The sequence below is a fragment of the Ursus americanus genome, chromosome 7, assembly GCF_024610735.1.
Source record: "Ursus americanus isolate L20-20 chromosome 7, mUrsAme1.1.p, whole genome shotgun sequence".
In the NCBI taxonomy this organism is placed as follows: domain Eukaryota; kingdom Metazoa; phylum Chordata; class Mammalia; order Carnivora; family Ursidae; genus Ursus; species Ursus americanus.
In genome coordinates this window covers 22,494,654-22,513,623 of record NC_142133.1, presented here as the reverse complement: position 1 = coordinate 22,513,623, position 18,970 = coordinate 22,494,654, and the positions used below count along the sequence as shown (strand labels likewise).

The 18,970-nt window shown below is 45.7% G+C and overlaps 1 protein-coding gene across 3 annotated transcripts in view; it reads right to left on the bottom strand.

Moving 5' to 3' along the window:
• SPTBN1 (spectrin beta, non-erythrocytic 1) overlaps positions 1-18,970 on the bottom strand; it is a 190,345-nt gene that overhangs the window by 44,536 nt on the left and 126,839 nt on the right. For all 3 annotated transcript variants that reach the window (XM_045787980.2, XM_087863401.1, XM_045787982.2), the window contains 10 exons: positions 16,276-16,449; positions 12,385-12,476; positions 10,871-10,951; positions 10,364-10,479; positions 6,953-7,065; positions 5,997-6,184; positions 4,851-4,968; positions 3,595-3,753; positions 2,625-2,927; positions 665-818 (listed from right to left, as the gene is read on the bottom strand). In XM_045787980.2, coding sequence (XP_045643936.1) covers positions 665-818; positions 2,625-2,927; positions 3,595-3,753; positions 4,851-4,968; positions 5,997-6,184; positions 6,953-7,065; positions 10,364-10,479; positions 10,871-10,951; positions 12,385-12,476; positions 16,276-16,449 — 1,498 coding nt within the window. The remainder of the gene's footprint in view (positions 1-664; positions 819-2,624; positions 2,928-3,594; positions 3,754-4,850; positions 4,969-5,996; positions 6,185-6,952; positions 7,066-10,363; positions 10,480-10,870; positions 10,952-12,384; positions 12,477-16,275; positions 16,450-18,970) is intronic.

The window sequence follows — 18,970 nt, the reverse complement described above, 5'->3', positions numbered from 1 at the left end:
GAAGAAATGTGGGAGTCTGACGGCTAAAGCACAGGTCCCTGCTTGTTTGCAAGTAGTGAGTTACACTCGTTTTCTCACCGCCAGATTACCAGTTCCATTCTCAGTGCAGGGCCATGTTATAAGACAATGGAGAACCTTCCAGGGCCTTGCCTGGACATGGGTGGGTGGGTGGGAGGCAATGATAAGTGTTATCTTTTTGCCCCAAGTACAAAGTGGTCATTTATGAACCAAAAAAGCACATAAATCATAAGAAAAAGATCAGCTGCGTTCGTTTCTCAAGTATAAGGAACACAACCAAATCCTTCCAAACATCCTTTAAACAAGGGTACGTATGACCAGATGTGAGAGCTGTGAGATGTTTGAGCAGCCACGCCAGGGCGCTGGATGCATGGAGTGTGATCTAGGCAAAGTGTGACTGCCAAATGTCGCCGTGCAGAACCAAGCAGTACTTGAGTATTTAACGGAAACACATGTTCATTTCAGAAGAGCCTGGCAGAGTTAAAAAGTACCCAGAAGGCCACCCCACTGCAGCTCGTGTATCCATGACAAAGCCACTGGGAACCTACAAACTTCAAAATGCCCACTGGCACACACCACTTATCTACTTCTATAAAGATGGATCTCTGGTGGTGAGGACGAAAGGTCTGCAACAGCCCATCCTTACCTTCCCCGTCTGTTGCAAACTTCTGCGCAGAAGCATTGACACCTCGCACCCGCTCTGCCTGGATGCCAATGTCCGCCTCGACCAGGGCGTGCTTCTGCAACAGGTCTTCCACGCCGAGCAAGTGTTTGCCGTAGTCTTGAGACAGTAATAGCACCTGTGCACCAGAGAAAACAGAGGGCACATCTGTGCAGAGAACCTTGACTTTGGTGTCTCGTACTCTCTGGACAAGCTGAGAGCCGGCAACCCGGCTGCACCCTCTCTCCAGCCCCCCACCCTCCCTGCATCTCTAGGGGGGCAGAAGGACAAGCAAACTGGAACAAAACCAAACAAACCCAAAAGCCTGCATCAGGAGAGACATAATAAACTGAAGATCATCTCCCCTGGAATAAACAGGTCAAAAATACACTAAGAACAGAAGAGAAAAAAAGGGAGCAGGGGAACCGGTAGGACGTGTGAACTGGGGCTCAAAGAAGAAACCACCGCAGCAACAATATTCCAGAAGAGAAGAGAGAAATGCTGTAGTTATTGCAGAGTTAAAAAATAAATCTCCCTTAAGTTGCTGACCCCTTCCATGGATGTTTCCCTCAGTTAAAAGCTTACTGGTGTGCCTCAGTAATACTCAGATTGTCACTGGGAGAAGGATCTAGCTGAAAGCTTACAAACCACATCTTGAACCAAGTAAAAACAGGGTCAGGTGGCTTCCTGCTTGGTACGGGCCTGAGCAATTTCTTTGGTTTAAGTCTGAGTCCACTAACACTTTCTTTTCTTCCTTCCATCAGCTCAATGTGGGGGCCTCATCTGACTTCCTCTCCAGATGGAATTTCTACTTCACTCCTACTTCTGAAAGAACTTTCTGGCCCAAATTTTGGGAACTTTAATGTACAACATAATTTATAAAATGAAAAGTGCCTCCCTGCTAGATTTTATGAACATTTCTACTTTGAAAGGTCAACACAGACCATACTTGAGAACATCATAAATCTGGGACAGTAAGAGGGCAAACTGATGGGAGGAGGTGACCCTATCCCTCTGCCAGCAACGGCTCAAGAGGTTAAGCAAAAGACGAGGGCTTACATCCCAGGAAGAAATCCATCGCATAAGGTCGAGCTTAGGAACACAGCATGCTGAGATAAAAGGGGGCTTCACTGTACTGTCTACAGACTGCCCTGTTCTGTTCCAGCTATGGAGCTAAATGCCTTCCAGCTGGGGGCCTGCTTGACACGGGTGAGCCTTCTACGCTCGCAGCAGAGAACACAAACGGGCACAGGCCTCTGGCACAACGGCAGGTCTCTTCCTGGGCAGAAGGAAAGCTTGGAAGTCTATGCTCAGGCTGTCAGTGAAGGAAGGGGAAGCACAAACTGGCACCGGCAGCCATTTCCAACCAGCCCATCCTATGGCGTGTACACCTGTGACCACACTTCATCCTGGCTGTAACCGGAAGAGGGAGGTGGTCAGAGCGATCCCAACTTAAAAACGAAGAAAGGAGGCTCAAGGAGACTTCACAGCTCCAGCGCTGACCGTCTGAACTGGGGTCGCCTGGTTCCTGACCCACACTCCACCCACACTAGCTACCAGTCTCCCGTCTGCCCACGTTATCTTCCTGGGCCCCTTCCCCACGAGAGCCACCCACACACAGATCAATCACATGGAAAGCTACTTCAACTCTCAAGAGTAAAGACACAGAAAACCATCATCTGATTGATTCCCTATTGTGGGACAGACCTAAATTAAATCTAAATCACTGTAGCGCATCTCTGGCTATGGAACTGGTTTTCGATACACCTTTTTCACACCTCACATCTAACTCCTGAACGAAGAGTCTTCCCACAGGTAATGTGGCTTTAGAGAGTGGGCAGCTAGGGCACACTGGGCGCTGTGTGGTCGGTGGGGGAGGGGGTGGGGTGCCAGGAAGGAGAAGGCCTGCTGGATCAGCTCTGGCCTCCTCTCACTCAAGTTCTACCTTCATTTCGTCCATCCAGTCCATAATGTAGAGCATTTCCTGGAATATCTTTTGCAACCCCAGGTTCATCTCGAGACGCTGCCTCCGGGCCCTGAGCAATTCCAGGAGGTACTCCCAGAGCCGGATGACATTGTCTTTCCTTGCTGTGATGCGTTTGATGTCATGGTAGTTCTCTGCCTCGAGCTCCCTGGCCACGGCGACCACAGCCTGCACGCGTTCCTCGTACGCGGCAATGTCTGTCTCAATGGCCTCGTGCTTTTTCGTGGCGGCCTCGACTGCAGGAAGGTCGAAACCAAAGTTGTCCTACAGAAAAATGGGGGGAAGAAAAAAACCACACAAACACAAAATAAAAAAGCCATCCAACTGGAACAAACAGAGACTGAGGTTGAATCTCGAACACAATCTCTGGTGGTCCTACAGCCACACTGACTTGAGCCCCGCCAGCTGCTGGTCTCCGCCTTCCCTAGGACACTTAACACTCCCTGCTAGAGCTAAGATGCCCTCCCTAAAGCGAATCAGCAACTTCTCATTTTACAGAGGGGTGTACGCGCGTATCTAGCACCTTATACTTTTGTGACTGGAGCAGGTGACAGTTTGTGTGAACCCAAGGAGAAAGGGAAGTTACTTTTACTTATTTCGTGACCAGTCCAACTGCCTTGAAGGATCAGATGGCCAAAGATGAAAGGTAAGAGAAATCTCTAAAAACTACATAATGTGAGCAGTTCACACTCACTCACTGGCTCTAAACAAACTCTGCTTGAGCTGCTTCCAAATCTACGAACAGTGAGATAAACAGAAGACCAAGGACATCAGAAATGATAAACATCCTCTTCATGGGAAGTGAGCAAGAGGGCTCGAGTTACTTCAGAACAGGGGGTGTTGATAAGTAGCTGTCCTGCAGCCCTCGGGGATGGTCCACGTTTCTAGATGACCCCGGGAGCAGGTCCCCGAATGAGGTCTAGAGCAGCACCTGGGACACCAGACGCTGGTTTTCGCTCAGCCAGGTCTCCCTCATAGCTGCCTTGCGGTCGAATCTGCGGGCGAGCTGTTCCAGTTTCTCCTGTCTGATGAGCTCGTTCCGCAGTGCCAGTTCTCGCTCGTGTTCTGCTTTTTCCAGTCTTTCCCAGGCCTACAGAGGCAAAAAAGGGACAGTTTCCTGCAATGTCCAAGGAACTTTCCTCGGCTACAGTCAACAGCTAGTACTTCTCAGTAATCCCGTTTCCACCCTCACTCTTAGGCCTTGAGAAAAGAAATAGTTTTCTGTTTAGCCTCATGGGAACTCTCTTTCCTATCTATATCTGAAAGTCCTGTGTTATATTTGGAAAACAAAACAGTGTAGATAAGGAGCAACATAACTCAATTATAAATCTCTTACTTTGAGAGGAAACAAAGTAATTACCTTCAACAGCTCTGATCACATAAAAAAGATAAATGAGTTCTCAGAAAGAAATCATGTTATGACTCTCTTATTCACCCCATCCTGAGCCACTTTTTTTTTTTTATTTTATTTAAGTAATCTCTATACCCAATGTGGGGCTCAAACTCATGACCCCAAGATCAAGAGTTACACAGTCCACCAACTGAGCCAGCCAGGTACGACCACCCACCTTCTTTTTTGAGCTACTTCTTTTTAATTCACACATCTGAGCATTTTGCTCCAAATCCTCACCAAACGTTCACAGTTAACTAATTTCTATGAAATGTATCGTACATTAAAAAAATTCCACTTAAAATAATCTAAATGTACAAAACTGACCACAGTTCTAGATTTTTCAAATTTCTACCCGGAAATAATGCCCACTGTGAAATTCTGTAATTACAGACAAAACAGACTGAAATGGAAACTGCTGGACGGCCTCTCTGACAGAAACAGCCAAAATCCTAAGCCCCAACCTTTAGAGATTCCAGATACATGAAATAAGGTTTCGAGTTTTCCCTTCTGCAACTTAAATATGCTAGAGTTGACTGCCTTGGACAGATGAGAGTAACAAGGTAAAGAGAATGAACCAAGACTGGTTTGACAGTCTAACATTCCCTCCCAAAACTCCGATAGATCAACCCACAAGTATTTGCTTGACACCCTGCAAAACCCAAGCCACTTCTGTCACGCATCAGTTCAGCAGGCCAGGATGGACCCTTTCAGACTGCCCTCCTAGCAATCAAGACCTAGAACCTGAAGCCTGCAGAAGGTCAAGGCCCACACAGGACCAAATGGCTCAGCTTTACCTTGTTAATGTCAGAGATGAGCTTGCCCTCCCGGGGCATGTAGACCTTCTGATTGTTGGCCCTCATCTTGCTCTGAATAGTAAAAAGCAGCACTTCCAAGTTCCCCTTCTCAGTAAACCTAAGTACAGGGGAAAAGAAAAAATATATATATATGTTGTTCCTTCAAGGGGAGAAATTCATTTGCTTTTGGAGAAAAAAATCTTTCAGACAGCCATACAATTTTAAAACCCATTTATCTCTGGTCTGATTTATGTGGAACTCATGTTAGAGAAAACACGGTGCATTAGTTTTTGGGTATCACAGACCGCAAAATGCACCCAACTGTGGAATTTTGGTGGGGTTGGTTGGTTGCTGCTACTGAGATTTATAGTTGGGGGGACATAATACAACTCTTTTATTAATCACTTCATTCAAGGTTTAGACTATACATCCTGGACGATGGACTTCATTCAGAGAGCACAGCTGGATACATTCAGCAAGAATTACTTCAAATGACTTTCAATGGGTTTCAGAGACCTTAGCAAGGAATTTACAACTGAGCTGGGTTACAGAAAAAGGAGGAATGACTTTCGAACTCTAAGAAGGGATAAGGTCCATAATCCTTATTTGACAATTAGAATTTTCAAAAAGAAGTCAAAAATCAATTTGGGGGACAGCAAAAACTGATCTAACAGATAGATATAAAACAATTTATTGTCTGTCTTTATTTAACACATCGTAGTTACGCACTTTGCTACAGACTTATCAGCAGGCCTGACAATGGGTTACTGTCTCAGGCCCACTATGAGTCTTGTAACAAACAATATACATGTACTCAGCTACTTCTCTACCATCCAGAGCGTAAGGAGTTCTGAAACACATCAGGTACAAGGGTTTGGGAAAAGGAACTGGAGACCTGTACCACTGCTTAGGATTCTCAGGTATCAGTATCACGCATACCAGGGGCACAAACTACTGGGAAGGCTCACAGAAGGCGTGGTTGGTAACAGAGCTCAGCCACTTGGGGTCAAATGAAAAGGAGCAAGACAGGCCCCTGGAGAGGCGCTCATTAAGAGATGAGGTCATGGAAGTCAGAAAACAGGGGTCTGAGGCTGCCATCATCTCTCTTCCCACATGAACGGTAAGGCATTCCAATCTGCATCTTACTTGGGCGGTTTCTCCACAGTGCGGTAAGTGTTGAATGCCTGAAGCTGTTGTTGAACCCCAACCAGAGAATTGGCAAATTTGCGATTGTTCAGGATAATAATGGTTTGTTCAATCCACTCCAGAAGGTCAGAGGCAAGTGACTCATACTTTTCAATCATTTTTTCTGTTTCAATAGCATTGTCAAGCACCTGTGAACAAGAGTTAGAAAAACGGAACAGTAAGATCATATTGCCAAGTAAGGAAAACAGGATTATAACCCTACAGGAGCACGTGCACACTTAATGACTGGCTTTGAAACTGTCCTATGCTACTCTGGCCTAAGCATTTTTAAACTCGAGGAACTATGCCTTAATAGGCACTCAGACTGTAGCTATTACTTGTGAGCAATGACAGCTTAACTCAAGTGTAATTGGTTCTGTAACCTCCCAACCCCCAGGCAAAGGGTTTAAGATTCTCAATGACTCCTGTTGCCTCGGCTCCAGAATTCCTAGACAAACAAAAAGGGCTCTGTTTTGCTTGGTCCTGTCCCATGAATGTCCATGAATTTTCCATTCTCGTTGCATTGAGAAGACAATATCATCTGGTCTGATGTGTTTTGAAATATATGGCAGGTGAACATCAGCCAAATGAAAAATAAAAAAGCGTAACAGTGGGGCCCTTCCAACTGGATAAGTAGGATTTCATACCCATGACATCAGCCAACTCATCAGATTTCCAATACCCCATTATCTGGTAAGGTTGAGGGGAGGAGTGTCTCTGGGTCTGAGATGCCCCTCAAATCTCTCCCTAAACACTGCAGCTGCTGCTCCTACTCCCGTCACTCTTAGGGATAGAGAGGCTTCTGCCTACTTCCCTGCTTCTGATGAGCTCCTGGGAGAACAAGGTGCTCAGTGGCGGTACGTTAAGACGTGAACTTTAATCATGTCTCACAACGTATAAAATTGGTGTGAACTCACCTTTCCAATTCGTTTTCCTTCAACGGCCAAGGCCTTCATCTTAGAGAAGTAGTGGTAATAGGTCACCACATAAGTGATAATGGACTTCTCATCAGGGTGGTCCACACTGATATCTGTAACCCGGAGAAGGTTTTGTTCAGTACTCTGCTCATGGTGCGACCACCCAGGCAGCAGGAACAACCCAGAATAACTGCTGAACACTGAAACAGGCTAGTGTCTTCAACGTTTATATTTAAGAGTTCTGCCATCAGTGCATTAATTACAAGGCTAATGAGGATGAAACCATCTCCCTGACTCTTTCATGATATGAATATTCATAAATGACTTCTACTGTAATAGGACATAGAAGTCTTTTATTTTTATTTTATTTATTAAGGACATGAAAGTCTTAAGAGACATGACCTTTCCTCTCCAGGATCCCAAGCTACCAAGAAGAAAACTACTACAGAAAAACGAGAAGTCTCACTGAATTCTTAGCAGCGTGGCGACTAGCCAGGCGCAGCACGCTCATCTCCCTGCCCACTTCCACTCCCAAACTGGGCTCGTGTTTCCTGAATCTGCATTTCTGCTGATGCCACCAGAACTGCTTCCAGTCACTGAGTCTTTGGACATCCCTATCTTATTGTTACCCGGTATTCAATTAGTCACCAAATCGGAGTCCAGATGACTCTATCTATGGAATCTTTATTGTCACTCATGATTCAGACTCTCATGGTCACATAAGCAGACCAGAAGCAAGAGCTTCCTCATTGGGTTTCCCTACTACCCAATTCACTTGACACGTTTTCCCTGGTTGATCTTCCAGAAGCATGGCTGCAAACACACTTTCTCCTAGCTCAAAATTACTCAAAAGTGCCCTATAATCTACAAAAATCAAGTCTAAGCCCCTTAATTCTCTAGAATTTGCCTTACTTTCCTTCTCTTCCTTCCAACCATTGAGTATTTTTCAGGCTCCCTACAAGAGCCAACCACTGCTGTGACACTTCTAATTCTAGAGCCTACTATTTTTCTCAGGCACAATCTGAGCCAAACTGGACTATTCAACATTACCCATACACACTCCACAGTTCCCAATATTCCTTCACTTTACTCACAATTTCCCTTTGCCTCAAAGGTCTTTCCCCACCCCATCACCTTCTTTCCATCCTTCAGGGTCCACCTGAGAAGTTACTGCTCTAACACAGCTGTTTCCAATCCCTACAGCCAGAATTACTGTCTCTCCTCCGTTCCCTTCAAGACTCTGTTTACATGGATAAACAGTCCACTCTCTGCCAGGTACTATAATTTACTTACACTTATTTTCTTTGTTTTACAAGACTACATCCCCAAGGGTTAGGAACCCTGTGTCTGGGTATGCCCCGTGCTGTTCCCTCTCTCAAATTCCTGGTGTGTAGTCTTGCATAAAGCAGGTAGTCAGTAAGTATTCACTAAGGGAGGCAATAAATGTATGAAGATGGCAATTGTTTGAGGTATGGCAATATTGGGTGACACACTTAACTTGGGACAGACAGAAAAGAGAATACATAGGATGACCCTTAAGTGATAATCAGGTTCTTTTTCCGAATGCATTCACACATGTGCCTTCTATCTTCCTGGCAGCCCTGTGGGAGGCAGGATCATTTCTCTTATTTTAAAGATGAGAACGCTAGGGCACAGGGCTGGAAAGCTCCTGCCCAATGTCTCCAAGGCAGCCTATGGCAGTGGAGGCCAGAACAGTAGCTACTAATTCCACCCTAATAGTCCCTCTAGCCACCTCTGCACCTGCTCGGTCCCATCCCAGTATGCCCCAAGGAGAGAGAAACGGAGGAAGGCCAAAAATACAAAATACAAATACAAATCCTGTATGCAATTTAATCAACACAAAAGGTTGACACAACTGGGAAGATGTGAGCAGGCAAAACCCCTGTGGGTTTTGTACCTTGTCTGCAACTGTATCTTAGCCGATGCTCTCTGGGGCACTGGACACCTAACAAGAGCTAAGGACAACTAAGAATCAAGATCAAACCCACAGGATAAGTGACATCAACTGCCTTTTTTAGCTCCTTGTCTTGTGATCTGGGAAATATATATTTCCTTTTTCATACTGGGAAGTGACTGGAAAGATTAACTAATGAGCAAGTTATTAAAAAGAAAAAGGTTATTTAGCACAAAGAGCTATGGCTGAAGAAGAATGTCTTCTCATAGTTAAAATAGGAGTTAAGAAGAAAGATTAATCACAGCCCAAGGAATTTTAGTTTTGTTTATATTAAGAAATCATTTAATGGGTTAGCACAAAGATAATTTTATCCCAGCTTCCTGTATAGGGAACATATCAGTGAATCTAATGCATTGGAAAATAGCAAGCCTGCTTGGCAGCCTCATGACCTCAATCTGCCCTTGGGGAGTTAAACTTCCTGTTCTATATTTATAAGAACTTTAAACTTTCACTCACAGTGTTCTCTCTCTAGTATTTGCTCACAGCTAAGAGCTGTGATCTAAAAAGCTCCAGTACTACAAACAAATCCTCTTATATTTCAAACGCTTTTCAACAAAATAAGAAAAAGTACCCGTGACAGCTCCTGCTAAAAGCCAGGAATTAGGATTCTGTCAAGTAAGGGAGCTACAACCTGAGGGAATGCCCCACACAGGTCAGCTGCATGCCAGCTGCAGTAAGTCTTTAGGGTCCTGCTGCAAGGACCCTGAGTAGAGAGCAGCTCCGGGCAGAGCATGGGACGCCATGCCTCCAGGCAGTCAGCCCTAAGAAGGGACTGCGAATCCTAATCCTTCTTCCATCCACACGTTCCCGTTTCCTGATGCACCTTCCTCACTTAAGCTCTTCTTGCTCAAAGCAAACATTGCACAGCCTCCTACAAGCCCCCCACCCACCCAACCCCCGGTCTGTACCCATTGATCCCAAGGCTGCTTGCCACCTTGGGATGAATGTCAGTCAACAAGCATTCACTGACAGCCTACGGCAGGGTCCCTTCATTGAGCACAGCTGCAAAGAACTTTCAATGACTGATGAATAACCTCTAAAAATTTTGACCTATAGGGCCCCGACCCACCTTTCCAGTGGTAGTTCCTATTATTACTCTAAACACCATTCCCAATGGAACTGTTAGTCCCCAAACACACCTTCCTCATACCTGGTTCTGCATCTCTGCTCACTCAAGTGCCTGTGCCTTGCAAGCCCTCTCTCTCCAAACGCAAGCCCTCTCTCTCCAAACACATTTAAATCATACTTGTCTTTCAAGGCCTTTTCAAATATAATCCTTTGCACAAATCTTCAAGTAATTCCCACACCGAAATTAAGCTCCTCTTCCTTGAGTAATTCCCAGAGCACACTGCACAAATAAACTGACAGCAGATTTCCTGTCAGCCCTCACTCCTAGAGATGCTAAAAGTCCCACCTTCCATCTCTCGAGCCCTTACCTTCCGGATCCAACAGTTTAGTGAGGCCAAGGTGCTGCTCTGCCAGGTTGAATGCATTCTGCAAATTGTAGTGTGCATTGGATTTCTTTAGTTTGTCAAAATCTATCAGGTCAGGCCTATGCAGAACGAGAGTGGGACATGACAAAAACCATGGCTTAAGAACACATGTGACCAATGAGACATGATCTTTACTCCAAAAATGGTAGAAACCTCCCCTCAGCAGAGTAAAAACTCTATAACAGTATTTAATCATCAAACAATGAAGCCTGATTTTTGAACAAACAGTTCAAAGTTTATTAAGAGAGCTGAAGATAATGAGCAACCTTGTTTGTTTGGGAGAATTTACACATTCTCTCACGTTTTCCTCACACGCAACGCAGGAATTCCCACCGTGGCGCAACATCTGAGGCAATGGATATGAGGGTCAAAAGTCACCCAGATCTGGACAAGAGAATATCCACATTCTACCCCAAAACTGTTAGTATGGTTTCTGAGGATGTAACCTACCGGTGTTTGTGTATCAGTGCATTGAAGGCCATGCCGTCCCTCCAGCTCGTGGTGAAATTGTGAATGTTGACGTTCGGGTACCTACAGAGACAAAGCACAAGAGAAAGAGCAACAGAATTACCAAATAAAGATTAACGGTTCTGTGAAATCCGGTGTTCAAGAAAAAGCTTGTTAAGTACTGTAAAAATGTGAGGCCATGAATATCCAAAGTATAATCAAGTCAGAGCAAATATTGCTTCAACTTCGGCTTGCTATAAAATAAAAATAAAGCACACATCCATGTGGCTTTTCTTTCTTGGTAAGTCAACTGGACAAAAGATGTGAACTGAGTCTCAGATTTAAAACACCATGGTTACAAAGGAAAAAGTGACCACAACCCGAACGCCTCTGAGACCTCTTTGCCTCTACTGGCTTTCTCCTCTGCAAAGATACCAGGACCCTGTGGTCACTAGGATACGGATTCTGGGAGAGAGGAAGCAGCTGCGATGACCTGTCCATGAGACACTCAGCTTTCTTCCTTCTATTACTGAACTGAATGAAGTTTTATAAACCAAGTATCTCCCTGAAAAACTTCCCTATTTGAGACCTACCCCTATTCACTCAGCGATTCTACACCATTGACAGACTTTGTATCTGTGGCTGATTAAAGGCTTATAACTAAGTTGATCCCCTTATTAGGTATACCCTTCTTTGTGAGTTCCATACTTACCATTAATTGATTGTGTCCATTACAGTTATAACTATCCTCAAAGATGTTCTGACTAAATAACTCTCCAGTTCACCTGGTACAAAATCGGTTGTAAATACTATGCGACCCAACAATTTCAGTGAGTAACAGAACAGATGCAGTTCTCTAAAAAAGTATTTTCACTAAAATTTCAAGGGAAGAATAAAGAGAAGGAAAACTGAGACAGGTAACGTGTCAAGACTACTCTTGGGGCACCCGGGTGGCTCAACCGTTAAGGGTCTGCCTTTGGCTCAGGTCGTGATCCCAGGGTCCAGGCATCAAGCCCTGCATCAGGCTCCCTGCTAGGCAGAAAGCCTGCTTCTCCCTCTCCCACTCGCCTTGCTTGTGTTCCCTCTCTCGCTGTCTGTCAAATAAATAAATAAAATCTTAAAAAAAAAAAAAAGACTACTCTTAAGTTGACTGCATAAAGCTTCCCCAAAGCAGCAAAAATTAAAAGGAGGAGAAAACCCACAATTGCTTTTTTTTTAAATATTATGGATGTGATTCTTAAACATGGTTTCAGGGTTTTAAAATTCAAGATCTACTACTCCTGGAGCTTCCTTACTAAAGACAAGGAACTGACTGTGGCGATGGCAGGTCCAGAGTCTCAGTCAGAACTCCTTCCACACTGCGAGCTAGCCACAATGTCAGCTATCAACTGCTTATGCGCTGACAAGACTGCTCCATGGAAGCAGCGGAAGAGACAGTGGTCAACACCGCAGAAGCGATGGCCGCAGCGGTGCTCTGTCCTGGGCACGTGGCCCTGACCCCGTGAGCTCATACTCACCCGGCCGTCTTCATCTGGCACCACAACAGCAACGCATCCTTGGCAGACTTCTTCTCTTTGTTGTCCTCAGTTTCTACACTGATATCCTGGATCTAAGATGTACAAACAGGTATTAGACCAACAGAGGGGTCAGCTGCCTAGTGACAGCCACAGAAGAACAGTTCTACGCATACACGAGGGGTACGCTTCAGATCACAACCCAGCCGTGTAGACTACCTACTGTGCCGAAGAAAACTGCTTTCTTCGAGGTTCACCTCACAGAAACACCGACTGGGTTTTCTGCTTTGTGCAGAGATAAGAAGGAAGTGAAGGCTACTTACCTGTTCCCAGAACCCCCCTTCCCATTAGGGGTCACTTCCAAGCTCAAAAGAGCCCATCTTTCCAACTACAAGTGTTCACTGTAAACACCCTGCACCTCGTCAGACCCCAGAAAAATCTTCGGTTGAGCTTTTTACGATGAAATATTTTTCACACATATCCCTCATTGATGAGGACAGCATATATACCTTTTCCTAAAAGCTGAACCAAATTCTCAGAGAACGCACCCACACTGCAGCCTTCCATGGTCTGTGCTACAGTCTGAAAGTCTGTGGCTCCCCCAAACTTACGCTGAAACCCTAACTCCCAATGGTATTAGAGGTGGGGCCTAGCAGAGGGCAGGATCCTCATGAACAGGATTAGTGCCTTATTTAAAAAAAAAAAAAAAAGGCTCCAGAGAGATCGTCAGTATCTTCCACCACGTGAGGACACAGTGAGAAGTGTGCTATCCAGAACAGGGCCCTCCCAGGCCAGGCTGGCTTGATCTCAGACTTCGCCTCCAGAACTGTGGGAAATGAATTTCTAGTGTTTGTAGGCTACCTTCTCTGTGGTGTTTTGTTACAGCAGCCCGACTGGACGGAGACGGTCTGCATTCATAAGCCACACACGGAGAGCATAAAACCAACATCACACACAGAGCCCGGTCTACTGGCACCAACGACAGACTGCCTGGGTCTAAAACCGCCTACTGTGTGTCCCTAGGCAAGCCGCTCAGCGTCCCATCTGAGGAAGAGGCACGGCACCAGCAACCATGGCTGCCTCACAGCGCTACTGTGCACTTAAACCAAGAAGGAATATGAAATGCTGAGCTCTTAACAAGGAACCCATCAATGTTAACTCTTTGGATAAGGGCCGCCCTACCAGTTATGTGATTTTAGACAAATGCTCTAAATACCCTTTGTCTTTAGATTCTTGCCTATAATCGTACAATGTGGGACAGGCATCAGGGGTAAATGGCGTTGGCCTAGAAGGCCATCCGTCATCTTCTAGCTCTAGCTATTCCAAGCTTCCCTGCCCTGATCCGTCATGGGTCTTCCCATTTAATCTAAAGACATGCCCCAGAATTCTTTCTGGAAAAGAGAAGAAGGAGGATAAAATATATAAATATAAGATTAAAAAGTTAGAAACCTTCAACTAGGAAAAACCCCCAGAAACTGAAATAATTATACTTCTAAAAAATTACCCTTTTTAAACTGTGCTAAGTATGTGGAGTGTGAGTGTGCATAAACCCCAAACTCTATTATTAGGATCATTAGCTCTTGTGCAGAAAATAAATGTGAAAGAATAACCTTATTCAAGGGGTAAGACATAGACTCATCAGGAAAGGCAGGTAGAATTCTACATATTAACCCCTGTCGATCATCTCACGCTTCTGTGTGAAGAAGGGAATCTATCTCCAGATAGACTGGTCATTTAGAAACACAGTCTGTCCTTCCGAAATGACAGCTCCCTACTTCCACAAGGCAAGACTTTCATTCCAGTTTCCCACAACATCCTTTACTCTCTCTTAAATGGACAGCAGAAGGAAACAGTCATCATTAGTATTTAATGGATACCTGCTATGCACAGACGGGGCAGGCCACGTTGTGAGGGCTCTGGACACATGTGTACATGCACACACACATGCGCACTGGGAATGCAAGACAAGGCTGTATGTTCAGGAGCTGGGGGAAAGAGCAATCTCTGTGGAATGTGGGGAAGCTTCACAAAGGAAGCAGAAAGTGAGCTGGGCCTTGGCTGATGCAGAATCAACACCTATTTGTGGCACGGGTACTGATTTAATATAGCTGCTGGACGGAAGCTAGGTCACGTAAGACACCAACCCTGCAGGCCATGCAGCGGCAACAGCAGCCTATGTTTCTTGCCCCAAAGGAAAGAGAAAGTACGTATCAGCATTTACAAGTTCAAGTACAGAAAAAGGCAAGCTGTCAGGAAGCTAATTAGTCAATGACTCAACCCAATTCATGCTGAGAATCCTGGAAAGGGCTGCGTGTGCCAGCTCACCAACGTGGGCAATGACCCGATGTGAAGAGAGGCCACCATCAGGATGCCCTTCCACGCTCTGATTACTACCGGTCAAAGGCAACAAAAAGAGAACTTTTTACTCTACAAAACGGAGGTGAAGCTCAAGGAAGGGCCTACTAATTCCACCTCTGTTGGCCTAAGAATGAGAGCTATAATTAATGGATTTAATGGTATTCACTCCATTTTCAAATCATTTAGGAACTGACAGAAACCTACAAAAAGAGTTCTGTTCGCAAAATAGAGTCACTGATGTTGTCATTAACTCCATTCATGATTTCATCTTCAACAGTGGTTCCCTCTTCAGAACTACTTAAATCGGAATCACTGGGACTGCGACCCAGGGAATCTGAATTAGTAAAAAAACTTTCCCAAGGCCTGGGGGGGCGGGGGGGGAACCGCCCGTTTAGGGAGTTTCTGTGGACAGCTCTGTTTGAGCTCCTACCCCCTCCTCCCACATACACACCCAGAACACTGTTAACTCAAACCCACTCCCCGGGGAAACGAGAAAGAAAACGATTGGTTACAGGCTGATTTCAGAGTTCTACGAAGAATACAAAGAGAGCTATAATTTGATTTCTGCTTTCGCCCTTTTTTGGTGAGATTTTTATTTAGCCAGAAAAATCAATCAGACTTTGTATCAAAGGCGTGGAACAGGAAGGAAAGGCACAGAGAACAGAGCCACCCAGGAGAAAGGACTGTTAGGACATTTGTTTGCGGAATAACCTGACGCTTTGGTAAGAAGTGTTTCCTGCATTTCAATTCTAATTGAAAAGCAGGAGCAGGAAGGACTGCCTGGAGAGAGCCAGTAAGCAGGCCAGAGGTGCTCCACCGTGCTGAAAACTCAGAGCTCTCTCTTCAAGTGTCAGAAGCAAGCAGGGCAGTCCTGACCGGCTCTGTAACCCTGGATGAGGCTCCTCCCTTTCCTCACAACGTGAAGACATGACACAGAATGACCTTGAGAGTACCTTCTGGCCTAGAGTACTTCTATACTTAGAGCCTTCCCCTTGAGTATAAAGACCCATAAAACTGTCACCAATCAAACAAGCATGAGGCTTTTGCACAATTCCCCTGAAAACTGCTTCCTCACACCGAAAGGAGAATGAGAAAGTGAAAAGGGAGCCCACCCTGTGTCATAATCTTAAACAGCTTCTCCTAAGAATGTTCCAGGATATGTGCTACAATCTGGTGAAGTTCGGTCAGCCTGGTGCCAGGACCCTAGCATCAACCACGTCTTTGTATCTTTGCTCCTGAAAGCCTAGTGTCAGACACCAGGCGTTTGGAGGAGGTACCAGACAAGTGGTGGGTAGGGATGCAGCCCAGAAACTCCTTATCTGACAAGAGAACTTTTCAGGGGCTGGCAAAACTGAGGGAGGATGTGGTAGCTGCCGTGTGCTGACGGCAGCTGCATGTGACACACAGCTCCGCACGCCGGACTCTGGGATGCCATTTCAACGTGGTCTTCCTGGTCCCTCTGGAATGGGGAGGCCAGGTTCACAAGGATGCTCATATGCAGGAAGAAGGGAGAATCCTGGGGCCAAGTGTCCTCACCTGGAAGCGCAGGATGATGGTCCAGATGAGGCCGAGGGTCAGCCGGTGGTTCCCATCCACGATGTCATGGGAGCCCATGTTCTCAAGATGGACTCTCTGCTCCTTCAGGAACTGAAGGGCCTTGTCCACATTCTCCAGACAGTGGATGCGCATGCGTCCCTTGGTGGGTTTAGGCTAGAAACGGGAGCAGAGGGTAGAAACAGATCATACAACGGGGCATCGACAGGCTGGGAGCCCAGAGCCCGTTCATGCAGCACTCTCCTACCCACACCAAAACATTCAAAAACGTGTGCGCTCACTCGGTGCAAGGACAGTATTTACCTAACATCCTTGCAAGAGAAAAGTTTACTTAAGGGATGGTGATCCCTCTTCAGAGGTTTGTTTAATCATGCAAGGGACACAGTTTACAAATGAGCACAGAAGCTGGAAGGTTAGAGAGAAAGGAACCCAATCTCCCTAAATGATTTCAGAGCTACTGCGGCCACCCACACAGTTTTCTGCAGATGCCTGGCAAAACACCCCTGAGGACTTTTCTGACTGCTTTAACCATAAAAATAGGTTTGCTACCTGCAGGTCTGGGTTATTTCCTAAAGCTGGCTCAAAATGAAAAGGGGCACACTACCAAAATGAGGAGAATTTCCACGTGGCGGTTTCGTGAGGGTGATGCGGAGGGCTGAGAGAAAGGGTGTGACTCACTCAGAAGGGTAATGGAAAAGACGGCATGAGAGCAGTGTAATTTGAATAGCCCAATGTCTCTTCCTTCTACCCAGTTATATCCAATCCAAGAAGCTCTGGGAAGGTGAACATTCTGAATAAACAAAGCAAAAGATCAAGGCACACACAGGAAATTCTCTGCGGGTCTCCATCATCTACTGGGTCTAGAGCAAGCTCATGTCTCCACTGCCCGGCTCTGTCCTTCTCTCCTTTCCATCTCCCAGCACAGCCCCCGCTAGCGCAGGCTGCACCTCAGGCTGACAGGCTGACGCTGCTTCCCGCTGTCCCGGAGCTTTTCCCTCTCCTCTCTTTTCAACAACTGTGCACCTGACTAGGGAGACGGGTCGGCCGACACGTGCTGTTTCAAACCTAAAGTGTCTCAGTGCCGAGGCCTGCAGAGCAACGAGGACAAGGCCATTCTACTTCCTGCAGCACACAGTCCCCAAGCATGCCTCGAAGGGAGCAGCAGAGGTCATTTCCTAACTGAGGGTGGGAGAAACGGTGCGGATGGAATCAGAAGGAGCTAAAGAGGAGGGGAACAGGGAGTAGATGGGGGGTTGTCGGTATCTTCCCAGGCTCCACAGGTATAACCACTGTTCTTTCAGACTCAACCTTGAAAAACTCAATCGCAAACACACAAGACCTTCCAAGCCTCTGTTCTCTTTCTACAAAATCTCAGTGGAACCTATGTCCCATTTCCCTGCAGGTTGGCGAGGCCTCATGCCATGTCGCAGGGACCCCAGTGGATGCTACTGGCCATGCCAGATGAGCAATGGATGGTTCACTGCAGACCCAGATGCAACTCAAGTCCCTGAAAAGCACCAGCCATTGGAAACACCAGGAAGGAACTGGAAAAAAAAAATTTAGACAAGCCTCTTCAGGTAAATGACTGGACTCCTTCCTTCAAGTGGTTAAAAACAAACAAACCTCATGAACTTCCAAAAGGCAGGGGGGAAAAAAAAGGAAAACTTTCAGGAACGATTCTTCTTTTTTGCAATTCTCCCTCAAATCAATCCAAGATTGGGGGGAGGGGGAGGAACTCCATTTCCTAAAATTTCCCTACTGTTCACGGCCTTTTACCTTTTCAGTCATCAAACATGTGCAAACCAGCCCTATGCAATATGCTTCTGTTGGACAATTCGACATAGAGGACAAAAACTGTGCTGTTGAAATGCCTATATTCAAGTTACAATTTCACCACTTTCTAGCAAATCAGAGCCCTACTTCTCAACTGTTTACCCATAAACTGGTTAGAACATCAATAATTATCTCAAAGGGCTGTTACATAAATGAAATGGTAAGCTAATCATACGGCATTCTCAAACACACAAAATGTCTTTCTCCCAGCAAAGGACATCTCAGAAGTTGTTTCCTCCCGACAATTCTACCTAAAACAAAAAAGGGGGACTCCCACCTCTCTCTGTGTTTAGATATAATACACCTCTCTGGAGACAACAGGAAATATTTAGGCTCTAGACAGAACTTTCCCAATAAGAGCCTGAGAAGTTGACATGCTTCAATTGAAAGGCAAGCTCAAAATCAGGAGAAACCTGATTTTGAGGTCAGGAGAAACCACTCTTCTAATCCTGACACCCCAAATTAAATCCTGGACTGGAACGAAAAGAAAAAGTGGTAGAGAAAAATGTGACTGGGTGGTGTCCCGATGGAGGGGAAAGGATGTGAAAATACCCAAACCGCGACACTTGGGGCTTCTATACGTAGTGAGAGCTCTATATAGTTCAAAGCTTATTAGGAAACAAGTCTGAGAAACATGATTTACAGACATTTTAAATATTATTACTGCTCTGCAGCTACTAATTCAAACTGGGCTAAGTACTGCACAGTCACGATTAGTCCATGGGCTTTATCACCTCACCCCCTTCACCACCCTCACGTTTCTCAAACACTTCCCACATTTCCTCTCCACGGACGCTCCCTCCGCATTCACACCTTCTAAGCCAAAAGAATAAACAGGACACCG